Genomic DNA, 14,131 nt, shown 5'->3' on the forward strand with positions numbered 1-14,131 from the left:
ACCTTCACCTTTGCGAGGTTTTTGACAATTTGCTGGAACACCGCCTGGTCACTTTTTTTCCTGTTGTATATAGGGTAAAAAGCCCTCAAAAAACAAAATTAATGTCTTATCAAAATTAATGTCATATCAGATATTTGGTCTAGTTCGTTTGTTTTGTTTTTTGGTTACCATTCAAATTTACAGCATAGGCCTACTTATCAATAATTATTACACGTATCTCGATCCTCCACGGCGCTGCACTTTGGTAACGAAAAAACAAAACAAACGAACTAGACCAAATATTATCTGAAAACAAACTTTGTTTTGCAGAGTCTTTCTCATATTAATGCAAATTATAGGCCTACATCATCAGTTTCAAGTTTGATCATCATCATGTGAATCAGAAGAAATTAGCACAAATATGATTTACATTTGCATTTTGAAACTGGGTTAATAATGTGCTCGGAATGATTCAGCAAAATGATCATCAAAATGATCATTTTACAGAGGGCTGTTCAGAGTAGGAGTGTGGTCGCGTTCCGCACCTGTCCACACGAACACTGTTTGCACAACATTGGAACAGTACGTTGTTGCATGCGTTGAACGCATGACCAGACTGCCCCGCCGTACCGCAGGTACGGTACTAGTAGTCGGAGTTCGAGCGAGGTCGATCGAGTGCGTGCATTATTGCATGCATTCATTTCATCGGCTGAACGTCGTCGAGTGAGTCTGTACGTTCGTGACCCGTACCCACGGGCAGACTTCTTCTGTAATCTGTCCTTCAAGAGTTGCATGCAGCTATATAGCAGCTGCTCTGCTGGTCCTCTTCTCACTTTCTGCTCCTAACACACACTAAATACTGCCTAACGTTAGATTGATCCTGCATGTTTTCGTCTCTTTCGATACACAGCATCAAGACTAAGAGTTGTGACCTGTGATTTGGACACAGATCTGTTCGTTGTGAAAACAGTGACACAGCACTCAGCAGCTGGCCGTGATATATGTGAGTGTTATTAAACGTTAACGTTAGAGTTCATTCATAACATTCCCATCTATACAAACCGTTAATACTAAGTAAGATACCAGACGAACTACATAACGTTAAAGATTCAGTTCCATCAATCAGTCTATTCAGTCAGTCAGATTCAGACACCGCACCGGCTAGGAGAGTGCTAGTTGAGTGTAGTTTCAGATTATCATGATCATGATGGTTAAATTTATGCAACTTGAGATAAATTTACTGTCAATTATCATTGCTAATTGTGCCAATTGTAGACTTGTAAATTTACTGTCGCCATGGGTAGTGTAGACTCAGTTCGGGAAACCCACTCACAAGGGGGGCCCCTCCTTTTAATATAAGTAACCCGTCCCCCTTATAAGTAACCCCGTCCCCCTAATATAAGTAACCCCCGGGGCACCCCATATAAGGAGTCTCCATGCTTTTTTGCAATGCAACACGAAAATGAAAGGACTGCGGCAATTCGCTTGATTATGTCCATAAAGCTTCACAAGTTTCCTAGTTAGTTACGAAATTTGAGCAAAATCGGTTCGAGGCATCATATCTAAAATCATGGATTTAAATGCGATCTCAAACGACCCATGCGAATGCTGAAATGTGAGCGATTACTGGCGTGAGTGTCGCCAGGCGCGGCGGCGCGGCAATGCTTGAGTGCAGACGTGGCGACTGAGTACGTACTCGGTCGCCACGTCTGCACTCAGAGTCAAGCATTGCCGCGCCGCCGTGCCTGGCGACACTCACGCCAGTAATCGCTCGCATTTCAGCATTCGCATGGGTCGTTTGACATCGCATTTAAATCCATGATTTTAGATATGATGCCTCGAACCGATTTTGCTCAAATTTCGTGAGTAACTAGGAAACTTGTGAAGCTTTATGGACATAATCAAGCGAATTGCCGCAGTCCTTTCATTTTCGCGTTGCATTGCAAAAAAGCGTGGAGACTCCTTATAAGGGGTGCCCCGGGGGTTACTTATAAGGGGGACGGGGTTACTTATAAGGGGGACGGGTTACTTATAAGGAGGGGCCCCCCTTGTGAGTGGGTTTCCCGAACTGGACTGTAGCGTGGACAGATCATGGCGACGTTGTGAAAGAAGAGTTTTGAGTGGTGAATCCAGTGTCACTGACACTAACGTAGCCGTAGGTCTAACAAATAATAGGGTATCTCTAGAATTCTAATGGTTAGAGAGCGAGAACGCAGTCAAATAAATACAGACTGATGAGACTCAGAGAGAGTCTTGAGACTGCGTTTATCTATAAACTTGAGAGAGAGAATCACGTTTCAAATAAATGCGTGTTGAATGGTGTTTGCGAATGTGGTTTGAAACGCTATTCTGGGTATACCGCGTTTATCTAACCATCATACAATCACAATTCAAGTGTTGTCACTGTGCAGCTACTTTGAGACGTTTGACCCAGGAAGTAAAGGTCAACTGCGTACCAGCAAACATGCCTCATGCAGTCACACACAAATAATGGGTAGAGAGCACAACTGGAAACAGCTGGGATTTGACCTTGAGATATTAAACGCGTTTTAAAACGGCATTGCAATTATCTACTCACAGAACGGTGATTGTGGTCTCAAATGCGTTTCAAAACGCCCTTTGAAAGGCGTTTCAAAACGCCGTTACTAAATGCATTTGAAAACATTGTTGCATTTATCAAACACCTGAAAATGCCTCAAAGGTGTTTAGGATCGCGATTCTGCCTCAGAAAATGTTTAGATAAATGCAGCCCAATGCAATACTTTAGTCTAAGTGCATTGACATCTTTTTTTTAATGCACACTGCCATGGTTAACGTTTGTCAAGAGGTGTAGCCTTTAATGTTAGAAAAATAGATCTATACACAGACCCTTAAACATTTGTAAGAGACCACACAGTGAAGTGATAGTGGGAATATTTTCATTGTTCCACTAAGTAGAGCCAGTTTCGTTTTCATAGTGACAAATGAGATAATATTCTAACATAATTACCACCCATATGAACAAACACTTTTATAGGGTCTAAGTGATTCTATGAGAAATATCATGGCGTCTAATTAGAGTTCTCTATACAGGTACATATCAAAATATGTTGGCTTACTATGGTCATGTAATTCTGCCAAGTACTTGTAATGTAGTGCTTGTGTTGCACATGATTGTAATGGTTTCTCTAATAAGAAATAGAAATCTGCGATAGGCATCTCAGAATACCAATGTCTTTAATTCTCTAATTCTGTTTTCCTGTGTTTTTGATTGAATAGAGTGACCGAGCTTAGTAAAGCACAATGCAGCGACTGACAAACTATGTGCAGGGCTATCAGAGGGTAGGACTGGAGCTGAAACAAGCAGACGTCCAGAAGGCTCTGGTTAAAGCCATCAAGGATATGCAGCTCAAGAAACGTTCTGCAGCGGCTGCCTCCACAGCAACACAAACCTCTGGCATCCAGGACAGACATGGTGATGTGGTCCAGGGGGTGCAGCGCCAGATACACACGGGACAGCGTCGGGAGTCGTGTGGGAACTCTGGATTCGGCGAGGCCTACGAGCCGTGGTCTGATGACATGGCTTGTATCCTGCAAGGCAGCTGCATGCCGGGGAGTACCCGCTACTGCCGCACCGCCTCCATGTTTAGCAAGATGGAGCTACAAGACATCATGCAGTCCACGGGAAGGAATGGCCTGTTAAATGGAAAGCGCTACTACCACACTGCAACCCGAACCCTGCCCATCTGGTCGCTAAGGAACTCGAGATTAGCGAGTCCTGCCCCTCTTGCTGGTCTGGTCGGTGTGAACCGCTATGCCACAGACACTCAAGAGGGCAAGGAGGAGGGTGGAGCGGCGGAGGGCCAGGTTAGTCAGAGGGCTAAGCTGAAGAGAGCTGTGCGTGACTATGGCTCAACTGTGGTGGTGTTCCATGTCTGCATATCGCTCATGTCGCTTGGAGGCTTTTATCTAGCTGTCTCCAGGTGAATAAAATGCTCATCATGCTTTCAACAAAGAAAACATTTCTCTCCCCCCTCTCTCCTTCCCTCTCTGTCTCTCCACCAGGTGTAACTGAAGTCTTTACTAAATAATGATGTGCTTTTGAGTTCAGATTTGCACCCACTTATGTTTAGTTTCATTAAACATAAACCCTAACAAATGATTAATACCCATCTAGGAGATATATTTTCTCTCTTTAAACTTTAAGATATTTCTGCAGTGATGTAATTATAACTCTTACAGAGGTCATGATATAGTTTCATCCACAATTATGTTTTGGGTCCTACATCAGGGGATGAGGATGGAGAGTAACATTTCTTCACAGTCAGCAAAAAGAAGAAGAAAAAAAAAAAGTCAGCAAGAAGATTTACATATATTTGCTGTATGGATAAGGTACATTTTCTTAAATGCTATATATTTTCTTTCTCCTGTTATTAGTTGGTCATTGGTATTTTAATGTTGGGGAATATTGATATGATCCTTGACCATTGTTGTCAAGTTGTTTGTCTATTTCTCAAGGTTGCCATCTAACTTCAGGCATGATGCCAAATGAGATATATACAATTTTATATACAGCTGGACTACCATGTAAAGCTTAATGCTCCATGAAACATTGCTGTAACAAATGATAGTGATTTTAAACAGCTATTACATTGTGATAGGTTTTGCAATACCAAGGTACTTAAAGGACAAGTTCACCTTCATAAACACAAGGATTGAGAAAATGCAACAATATTAGTAGAACACATCAGTGAAAGTTTGAGGAAAATTGGACAATCGATGCAAAAGTTATGAATTTTTTAAATTTTTGTGTTGGAACCGCTGGATGAGGAGACTACTACAGCTTGTGAGTCATATGCGTACAACAGTATAAAGAAAATATAAAAGAAAATTCAACATATTTTCACTTTTTTCGCATAATAAAAGAGCAATTGACTTGCCTCTTTCTAAAGGCAGGGGGAATAATATTACCCATAACATTTATCGGTAACGAGTCAGGGGAATGTGTACTTTTTTCAAAAGATGGAATTTTGTGAAATTCTCTTTATATTTTCCTTATATTGTTGTACGCATGTGACATCTAAGTTATTCATACACTGCAGTAGTCTTCTCATCCAGCGGGTACTGCACAAAAACTTCAAAAATTCATAACTTTTGAACGGATTGTCTGATTTTCCTCAAATTTTCAATGATGTGTTCTACTAATATTGCTACATTCTCTCAATCCTTATGTTTATGAAGGTGAACTTGTCCTTTAAATGGCTATGGTGCACTGTGGGATTTATATAGATTTTCTGTCAAAATGTTCATATGCTTAACACAAACCATTTACCAATTATCATAATGATAACAATGTATTTTACCTACAAAGTCCAAAATTAGGATTGAACTGTCAGAATGATCATAACAGATAGGTAAATTAAAAAAAAAGAAGATAAATTGGCATATCACAGTTGATACTAAGAAACCAAGTGATAAATAGTATTTACTCCATGTAGAATGTTTTTAACACAAATCGCACAATTATTTTTTTTTTCAGAGATGTTGACTGTAGATAATGATGAATCTTCCCTTTTAGAACTATAATTCCACTATCATGATCTTGGGCTAATTCTTTATTTAAAATGCTAATTTTGATATTATATTGAGGAATTGTAGAAAGTAGTCTTAAACTCTCTTGAGGGAAGTCCAATCTGTAACCATTCATGAGAATATGCCAATCTCCAAGAAAGCAACTATTTTCTCTGCATGACAAAAACACTTCCTTTTTTCAAATCATTATCCCTTTCATTTGCATCACTAACCTGTTTCATAGTGTTCCATGCAACAAAACTATTGCTACAGTTCAATTTTTTTTCCCCGGTTTATAGAGCAGTACACTAACTACATGTAGTATTGACTGAAAGCACACTGTATGTTCATTGTTCATGCAACTCTCAATTCAATATTTTCATTCTTCACAGCTGGGAAAGAAGAAAAGAAAAAAGAAAATTCTTGCATGTGAAAGCATTCATTAGAAAGATTCATGCATTCTGCATTTGCAGAAAAAAAAGAAGGACAAAACCTTTTCTTAAAAGTGGTAAAATGCTGGTAGAATAGCATGCTCTTGTGAAAGAAAGTTTGCATGATATCTGTACATTTTTTTATATGCCAGTGTGTGCTACCCCTGTCGTGTAGACAAGGAGTATTTAAGTGCAAAGGCCACATGACCTCCCATAATTATTTTGAAGCACGACACAAACTGAAACAAGTCATAGCTTCTAAAACATGCAAAATTTACAACTGATTTTGTGTTTAGCTATCATTTTTCAGTGGCCAAGAGAAATGTCTGCACACTGTTGCACGTGCCTTGTGACTTTCCTAGTCATCCCAGTGTGCATATTCAAGTTTGTGTGTGCTTGTGCATGAAGTTTCATCACAGCTCATATTGTGGCTTTGTTTGTTGACTCTAGTGTCATGTGTGTAGAGCAGCCAAGCTAATATCTTGTTCTTTTGTACACTCGTCACGTACATCATAGGTGAGCGTGCATTTTAGGTCAAATGAAATAAGGTCAGATTGTTTTTGGGTGCATCAAAATGAAGATTGGCCTTTCCAGTTGCCAAGTAGCTAACAATTAAGGTTTAGATGTATACATGTACCATAGACAGTTTGTAGCAACTGTACAAAAGAAAGATTATCTTGACTGAAGCTGTTAACACTAAAAGTATGCTTTTCTTGTTTGATTTTTTAGTTGGAAAATAGATATGCATGTAGTATGATGCAGTCCACCAATGTCAGGTCTGAATTCTTTCAGGCAAATTTCCAGCACAGTAGTACATCATTATCAACTGCTTGGAAGGCACCAGTAGAGGAGTAGAAAAGAAAGAAAAAAAAAAAGGGGGTGGGGGTAATCAAAATGTTCTGTTGATTTTAAAAAAAATCAAATCACGACATCTTATTTATAGCAGATGTGTATGTCAGATTAGCGATGAGCTGTACTTCTTTCAGAGATATTTGGCAGTGTGAAATATGAAAGATTAATATCTTCTCTTAATAGATGTATATTATTGTCCTTGAATATCATACCCTCCTTGCCTTAAGTTTTGTAGTTACTGAGTCACCTACAAATGTGCTTATGTTTTGAGTCTTTTCTCCCGTATCTCTCTCTCAAGTGGTGTTGATGTCCAGTCACTCCTGTCAGCTCTGGGCTTCAGCAAGGACGTCATAGAATCAAAGATCGCCACGGGAACCAGCACCTTCGTCATGGCCTATGCCGTCCACAAAGTATTTGCTCCTGTGCGCATCGGCATCACATTAACCTGTACGCCTTTCATTGTACGATATCTACGCGGTGTAGGCCTTCTAAAGCGGCCAATTCCATCGAAGTGAAGATACAGTGATAAAAGACAATTTGATTGACTTCCAAATCTAGGAATCACTTTATAAAGAGATATATCTTTTATAAGAATGTTTGAATTCTTCAAATCTTTGTGCGACTCACAGGACAACAATCATCATTGAAGGACAGAACCATGGGATTTCTGGAACCAGATCATGTACAACTGTTACCATCTTTCTTGTCTAAACTGTAATAGGTTGACAGTATGGCAACACATTAGTACTGTGTGTTGCCAGAGGGTTGCTTTGTGTTGTAGCAATGTAACTTTTTGTGTTTCAGAGGAAGTATTGCCAGAGGGTTGCTGGGTAACATGGCAACATATCTTTTTGTGTTGCAAATGAAGCTTTAAGACACAGTAATGTATTTTAAAAATGATATTTAAGCTGTGAAGTTGCTTTGGTGATTTGTAATTTCTTTTTGTACAGGGCCTTTTCCTCTGTTGATTTCATCATATGCTCACTTCTGCCTTAAATATCCCTGCCATTGAGTGCGTACATTGAGATTTTTTATTATTATCTTTTTTAAACTTCATTACATCTCCATTAAAGGGGAATTCCAGTGCAGTTGAAATTTAGTGTGAAAAGGAGTACATTTTCTTATCACAACAATGAAAATTTGATCAAGTTCAGATGAAATATAAGGAAGTTATGACATTTTAAGTTTTGCTAACTTTTTAGGAAACTGTTTTTGGACAGTCAATAAATATGCAAATAGTGAAGTGAAAATGTCATCCCGTCACAACTTGTCATATACATTAGTTTGCACATAAAATTGTGAAGTTTCCTGTTCTTCATTCAAATGCAATTACACCCCAGTCTCAGATCTTGATGTATAACTGATCATTATTTTGAAGTTATTCAACCAGGAATAACATGTTTTACACTTCAATGACCAAAACACTTAATTTTGGTCATTTTTTGTACACTATAAATGGAAAATTGTGAGCTATGCTTTCCGTTCTGCAGAAAGTAGAAAAACTTCACAATCTCATAACTTCCATAATTTTTATCCGATTCTGATCAAATTTTCACTGTTAAACTCATAAGATTTTACTCTTTCTAATCAGACTGAATTATAGCTGGACTGGAATTCCTCTTAAGAAGAAATAGATGCTGCTATAAATGAAGCTTCATTTGTGTAACAGACACTACAAGCTTATTTTGTTTATTCATGGAGTACACAATCATCTATCAGGTCTTCATCCATAACAGCTAAGTCATTGAACCCACTGAAATAGTATTTATCAATGTTTGCAAAGGTTTCTGCCTCTGTACCACAAAGGAAAATTCTTCTTCAGCCATATAAAACATGATAACTGAGTCAATTACATGTAAATCACAAAGATAGACAGGACATGTTCAGTTTTTTTCTCAGAGATCTATTTCTGTTTTATGGACCATATGTTTTATGTTCCAAAGAAAGCTGGCATAGCCATTTGATTAGTTGTGGAATATTATAATGTTTACAGTAGTCTATCTATAGAAGTACTCTTTATCTTAGGGTTAATCATGTAGTTCATTGATAACAACCTTTATCTTGCATGTGACACCTTTTTGCAGAATCATGCTAACAGAGAGACTTTGCTCAAAGTCTGGAGTAACTCAATGTCATTAGTGCCATATCTTGTGTCGTGATCAAAGTCACATGCCAAAGTCATCCACATTGAATAGTGCGTCTGCTCTTCATTTCACAGTGGTTTTATTTTGTGTATTTGGCAAATGGATGGTGAACAACACACCAAAATATTGCCTCAAATATTACAAATTTCAGATACTAGTACATCTAGATGGTGAAAACTTTTTTTCCTAAGAAAGGGAAACTCTTTCTATCTATCTACAGTAACCACCTCTGAAATTTTCTTACTGTTTTCCACTTATGCAAATGTTATGTTTTGGAAGAATATGTGGCATATACAGTATATTGTGCATCATTAGTGTTTGTTTTCCATTGAACTGTGCCTGAAATCATCCATGTTAATATTTGTACTCCTTAACTCCATGTATTGCAGCCAGCATGTGTTTGCATATGAGTACATTGTATATCAAGTGCCTGGCAAAATGTTGTTTGTTTGTATTAGGCAGTGACATGTGTGCATACAGCAGTGAGACCATGTACACCTGTTTGATAAAAACTTATCAAAGTTGTCTAGTTTGGTATCATCAGTGTGTGGGTGATGGTAGTATTTTTGAATGCCTTTATGTCAAAACATGGATTCATCAAAGTTGCAGTATTTGTGCATTTGCTTCGTATAATGTCAGCTCACTTTTTCTTTAATATGTACACAGAAAAAAGCAGTAGAAAAATAAGCTTCGATGTGGACAATATTTTACATGTACCGGTACTTACATAATGTATTGATAACACCCTTCAATTAGACTATTAACCTCAATGAAAGCGGAATTTATAGATGACTGATATTATAATTTTCTCTTCATGTGGCTTATACAGAAGCATTACTACAACAGTCAAATAAATGCAAATCAATTTCTAATAATTACAGGTACCACCAAAACAACCAACCTTTGTAAAGTGTTAGTGTAGTAATAAGCGGTGTGGCATGTATTTATTTTATCCTCCAATAATTGCAAGTTTTCATGAAACAAAACTGTTGTATGTCTTTAATGTACTTAATGGGAAAAAGAGTACCATTTCACCCATTGCATATTAGAACATGCATCAAATGCATGATTGGTATGTACATGGGAATGTACTACAGATTACATCTTTGTGGCAACAGGTGAAAGGTTGCAAGATAGGTGGTCTAGTGAGCTTGACACCTGGATGGAGCAACAGTACTGACTCCACTGTTGATGATAAATAAAGTAAATCTCAGCTGTGCTGTGTGATGTTATTCAACTGAAATCAAAGAGATGGCGACACTCAATTGTAGTGGCTTATATCTTTGTACAAGGAAAGCTTGTTATAACAAGAGTTACTGAGACTGCCAAGTTTACCTGGTTGTAACCGGTACCCTGTAAATGTACCAAAAAAGAGACCAGCTAAATACAGAAGTGGGGGCGCTTTGGCTTTATAGTGGATATGACTCCAGACTCTGAATGGATGGGAGAACCAGAGTTTGAATCCCGCCCAGTGCTTTTTGTCCGTTGACAAGATGTTTTTACCCACCACCTGTCCTTCTATACACAGGTGTACATAGATGAGTACCTACAGAGTGTGGGTAACAGTAATGACAGGGCCCTTTTGCAGAGCAGTGGCAACACTGAAGAGGCTTCCCTGAATAAATGAAACATTATTATAATATCATTATTATAGTGGAAAATCAGGACCCCAGAAAAGCAGTACCTCGTTGTAAGGGAACTTGTTATACATGGAATGCGGTTTCCCTGTAGTAACCAGTCAATTTGGTTCATCTTGTGTCAGCATTCATAGTTACCAAGACAACATCTACAGTTTGTAGCTCTAGTCTTTGTACCAGTAGGACCTCCCATGCAGGAGTTGGTTAAGATGCGAGAAGCAGGCTCATGGAATAAACTGCTTGCTGGAAACATACGTGTAAGTGTTAAAGTCCAGCTGTTTTTTTTTTGTTTGTTTTTTTTAATCCAATATAGAGCGACAGTGCACAGCAATCTTTTCTTCTTCTTTTTTGTAAGACATTTAAAGTGTCAAACTTCAAAATAATAACAGCCAGGTTTAGCAGGTTTTTTATTTTTTTATTATTTTTTTTTTATGTGTGTCTTATTTGATAAAATTGATTTTAAGATGATGTACTCATGCATCTCCAGGATGATGACATTTTGATTTACTACACGTTAATAAAAAGAGGATGTCATCATGGGTTGTGTGGACTTCAGACAAGGACATCAGATTTTATGATAAAATTGATGTATATCTGACACGGATACATTGGCAAAGACAGGTGCTGCACTGAGAAGAAGTGAGAACTCAGTGACTTGCAGTTTTGTCACCTGTATAAACCAATGATTGATAAGTCTGTTAAATCATCACAGTGACTTGTTTTTTCTCTTTTTTTTTTGGTAATGCCTGTATAGCTGAAATCATTTTGCATTGTATGATCTTTATTGTCTTTAATATGTGATGTCTTTCTGATGTAATAAAAAAAAAAATCTTTTGACAGAAGAACAATATTTTTATGCCCGTCTCAGTTTACTATGTAATTGTCATACCTGGTAAAGAGGATATGTCTGCGTGTTGCTAAGCGACTTCTCAATTTCGTACATTGTAGTGCTGAATCAATAAACTTTATCCGCAGAAACTGAAGTATGCAAGAAGTGCCAGTTGTCACATAATTATGAAGTCTCGTGCTTGTATTGAATGACAAAATAATTCCTGTTCTTGGGTCATATTTTTTTGCTTTTGATCAATGAGGTAGCACATATATGCAGGCAGCCTCTCCTTAAATCCAGAGTAACCCTGTCAAACATGTTGTGCAGGGTTTGATGTTAGCTTTTATTTATGAACTTATCTGCCTGGTATTTTTATATTTCTTGGTTTCCCTGAAGGTCATTTATCAACCAGTAAATCAACCTGAAGGGAAAACCGTTTTACAATATACATAGAGTAGATTTACATTGAGTGCACCAGGTGAATACATTGTTTTTATGATTTTTATTAACTATATATGCACAATTCAAGCAAACATTGAACCATGTATTTTCCAACTTATTGGTATTAAAAAAAAGCTGAGCAAGAAAAGTAAAATTTCACATTTTAAAGGTTTATTATGTGTTAGTAGTTTGTGGAAGCTGGACATGTAATTCATCTGTCGCATGAAAACATGAATGTTCATTTTACATGGTCAGGGTCAAAGCTAAAATCCAGATTAAAAGTGCAATCCCGTCTACCCAAGGGGTCCATGACTGAAGAAGTCAAAATAGTGCCTATGTGAGTGCTCAAGGTTGATAAATGGCTGTACTGCTCGATGGATTTATAGAAAGTACCGGTAGGTACAAAGGGAGAATGATTGAGAAAACCAAAAATATGTGGGACAGGAGTGGTACAGTAGAGATTATCCTTCAAGAAATATAGACGACAGTATAACAGTGGCGGGAAAAATATGAAATGAAACCCGGAAGTAGCACCAGAAATACATTTTGCGCGCCCCCCTTCACGGAATTCCTGGATCCGCCCCTGGTATTTAAAAAAAAAAAATCAGAATCGTTGGAAAATTTCCTTATCATGGAGTTTTAGTTTGTTTTTTATGACTGCTACACTTTGTCAATATGACAGTAGCTGCATCATACTGCCTCCCCCCCCCCCCCTTTCTTCATTGGTTCAACCACCTCTCAGATACATTGCACATGTTCCAAAGTATACAACATGCCCCCATAACAATAAAGTTTTAATGCTGATTAAAAATAGACTTGTTCCTTTTTCAAATTTGTCAGTCTGGGGTGAGTAGCTGCATATATGTAATCAGCCTTGTCCAAGTCAAATCCATTTGGACTGAAGAAATAGCTTCCACTTAGAGAAAATGTGACTTGTGAGGGATTAAAATCGATAGAATATAAATAGTAGAGGACTTGAAAATACTTTCTACTTGGGCGATTATTCAACTTATGCGAGGTCGACTTAAAAGGTTGACTGTACCATGGGCATTTTAGATGACATCTTGCAGTAGAGGGCAAATTTATTCACACATAAATTGACCCCTTAGCTGCATCATAATTTTTCATTACACAGTGTCAATCTAAAGTTAAAGGGGCATTACATTTCTAGTTTAAAGTGTCTCTGATTCGTCTATAATTTTACATTCTGCCATATAGGATAGGCGTATATGATAGATGCACAAGTGCAAAATCAAGTCGACCATCAAAGCTGCATTGCATTTGTGGTGACCTGCGATGGGGCAGATTTCTTATCAGACTTTGATGCAAATGTGATGAAGGACGAAATCAAAAGTCAAGGTCATGGTCAACTTTAACATTACCGGTACATTAGATGAGCAAACCAAAGATGATTTATAGATGTGTAAAAAAAAAAAAAAAAAAAAAAAAGGAGAAGAAAAAAAGAAGAAGATATATTTGAGGTAAGCTGAGATGGGAGGGGTGTAGAATCCCAGGCAGGCAAATTTCACATTTTACCGTGATTTGATACAAACCCCAAAAGCAGGCCTATGTCATGTGATTTCATCAACCTCAGGACAACTCTATATTGCTGTATCATGCTAGCTCATTGGTTAGATGTAGGGCAAAAGATAACAAAGGTCTGCATTGATGGTTATCTGAGAGGTCAACGATTATTACGGTTTAAAAGCAGTATCTCTCCAACTAATTAACCCAGGTCCTTGTCAAATCTCTACACTATTCTTTCATGACCTTTCGATTTGACCAATAATGTGTACACTGTACTTTTTAAGGAAAATATGCTACAGTACATGTATTGAACAAACTTTTGATTTAAAATTGGGGGTTAAAAGAAAGTTGGTTGAATATTAACTTCTTCTTTTTTGCAGTATCTCTCTTGTTTCAAGATTCATAATGTTCCTTTTTCTGAAGTGGATATGAAGATTTCTATGGAATACATGTACAGGGATGGTATAGTATTGGTGGAGATGAGAATTGGGCTTTTAACTTTTTGCGAGATACCAAGAAAACACTTATGATATACACGTACATGTAGTACAGAGCATACCATATTAAGAGGAATTCAAAATTATTTGATGAAAATCGGGTTTGGAATGACTGAAACATCCAAAAACAAAGTAAAACAAAGCGAGCGTAATAAAGTGTGGGTCCCACACTTATTCAGAATCGCTCTTTTTTTTTTTGGATATCTCAGCCATTTCAAAGCCAATTTTCATCAAATAAACATTG

General features: G+C 37.7%; 1 protein-coding gene across 1 annotated transcript; it reads left to right on the forward strand.

The window, feature by feature from the left end:
• Positions 1-964: 964 nt before the first annotated feature.
• Positions 965-7,521, forward strand: LOC139735502 (uncharacterized). The gene is made up of 3 exons (XM_071646258.1): positions 965-982; positions 3,238-3,941; positions 7,111-7,521. The coding sequence occupies exons 2-3, from the start codon at positions 3,262-3,264 to the stop codon at positions 7,325-7,327; spliced, it is 897 nt and encodes a 298-aa protein (XP_071502359.1). The 5' UTR covers positions 965-982; positions 3,238-3,261; the 3' UTR covers positions 7,328-7,521.
• Positions 7,522-14,131: the final 6,610 nt, after the last annotated feature.

Source organism: Diadema antillarum, unplaced genomic scaffold, assembly GCF_040938485.1.
Source record: "Diadema antillarum isolate AM-2024a unplaced genomic scaffold, OU_Dant_1.0 seq00000581_RagTag, whole genome shotgun sequence".
Taxonomy (NCBI): Eukaryota; Metazoa; Echinodermata; class Echinoidea; order Diadematoida; family Diadematidae; genus Diadema; species Diadema antillarum.

Excerpts from the sequence above, each read along its gene's own strand:
- LOC139735502 (XM_071646258.1), top strand. The coding sequence starts at position 3,262 with ATGCAGCGACTGACAAACTATGTGCAGGGCTATCAGAGGGTAGGACTG. Across the intron at positions 3,942-7,110 it reads TTTTATCTAGCTGTCTCCAG|TGGTGTTGATGTCCAGTCAC; the intron begins GTGAATAAAATG and ends CTCTCTCTCAAG.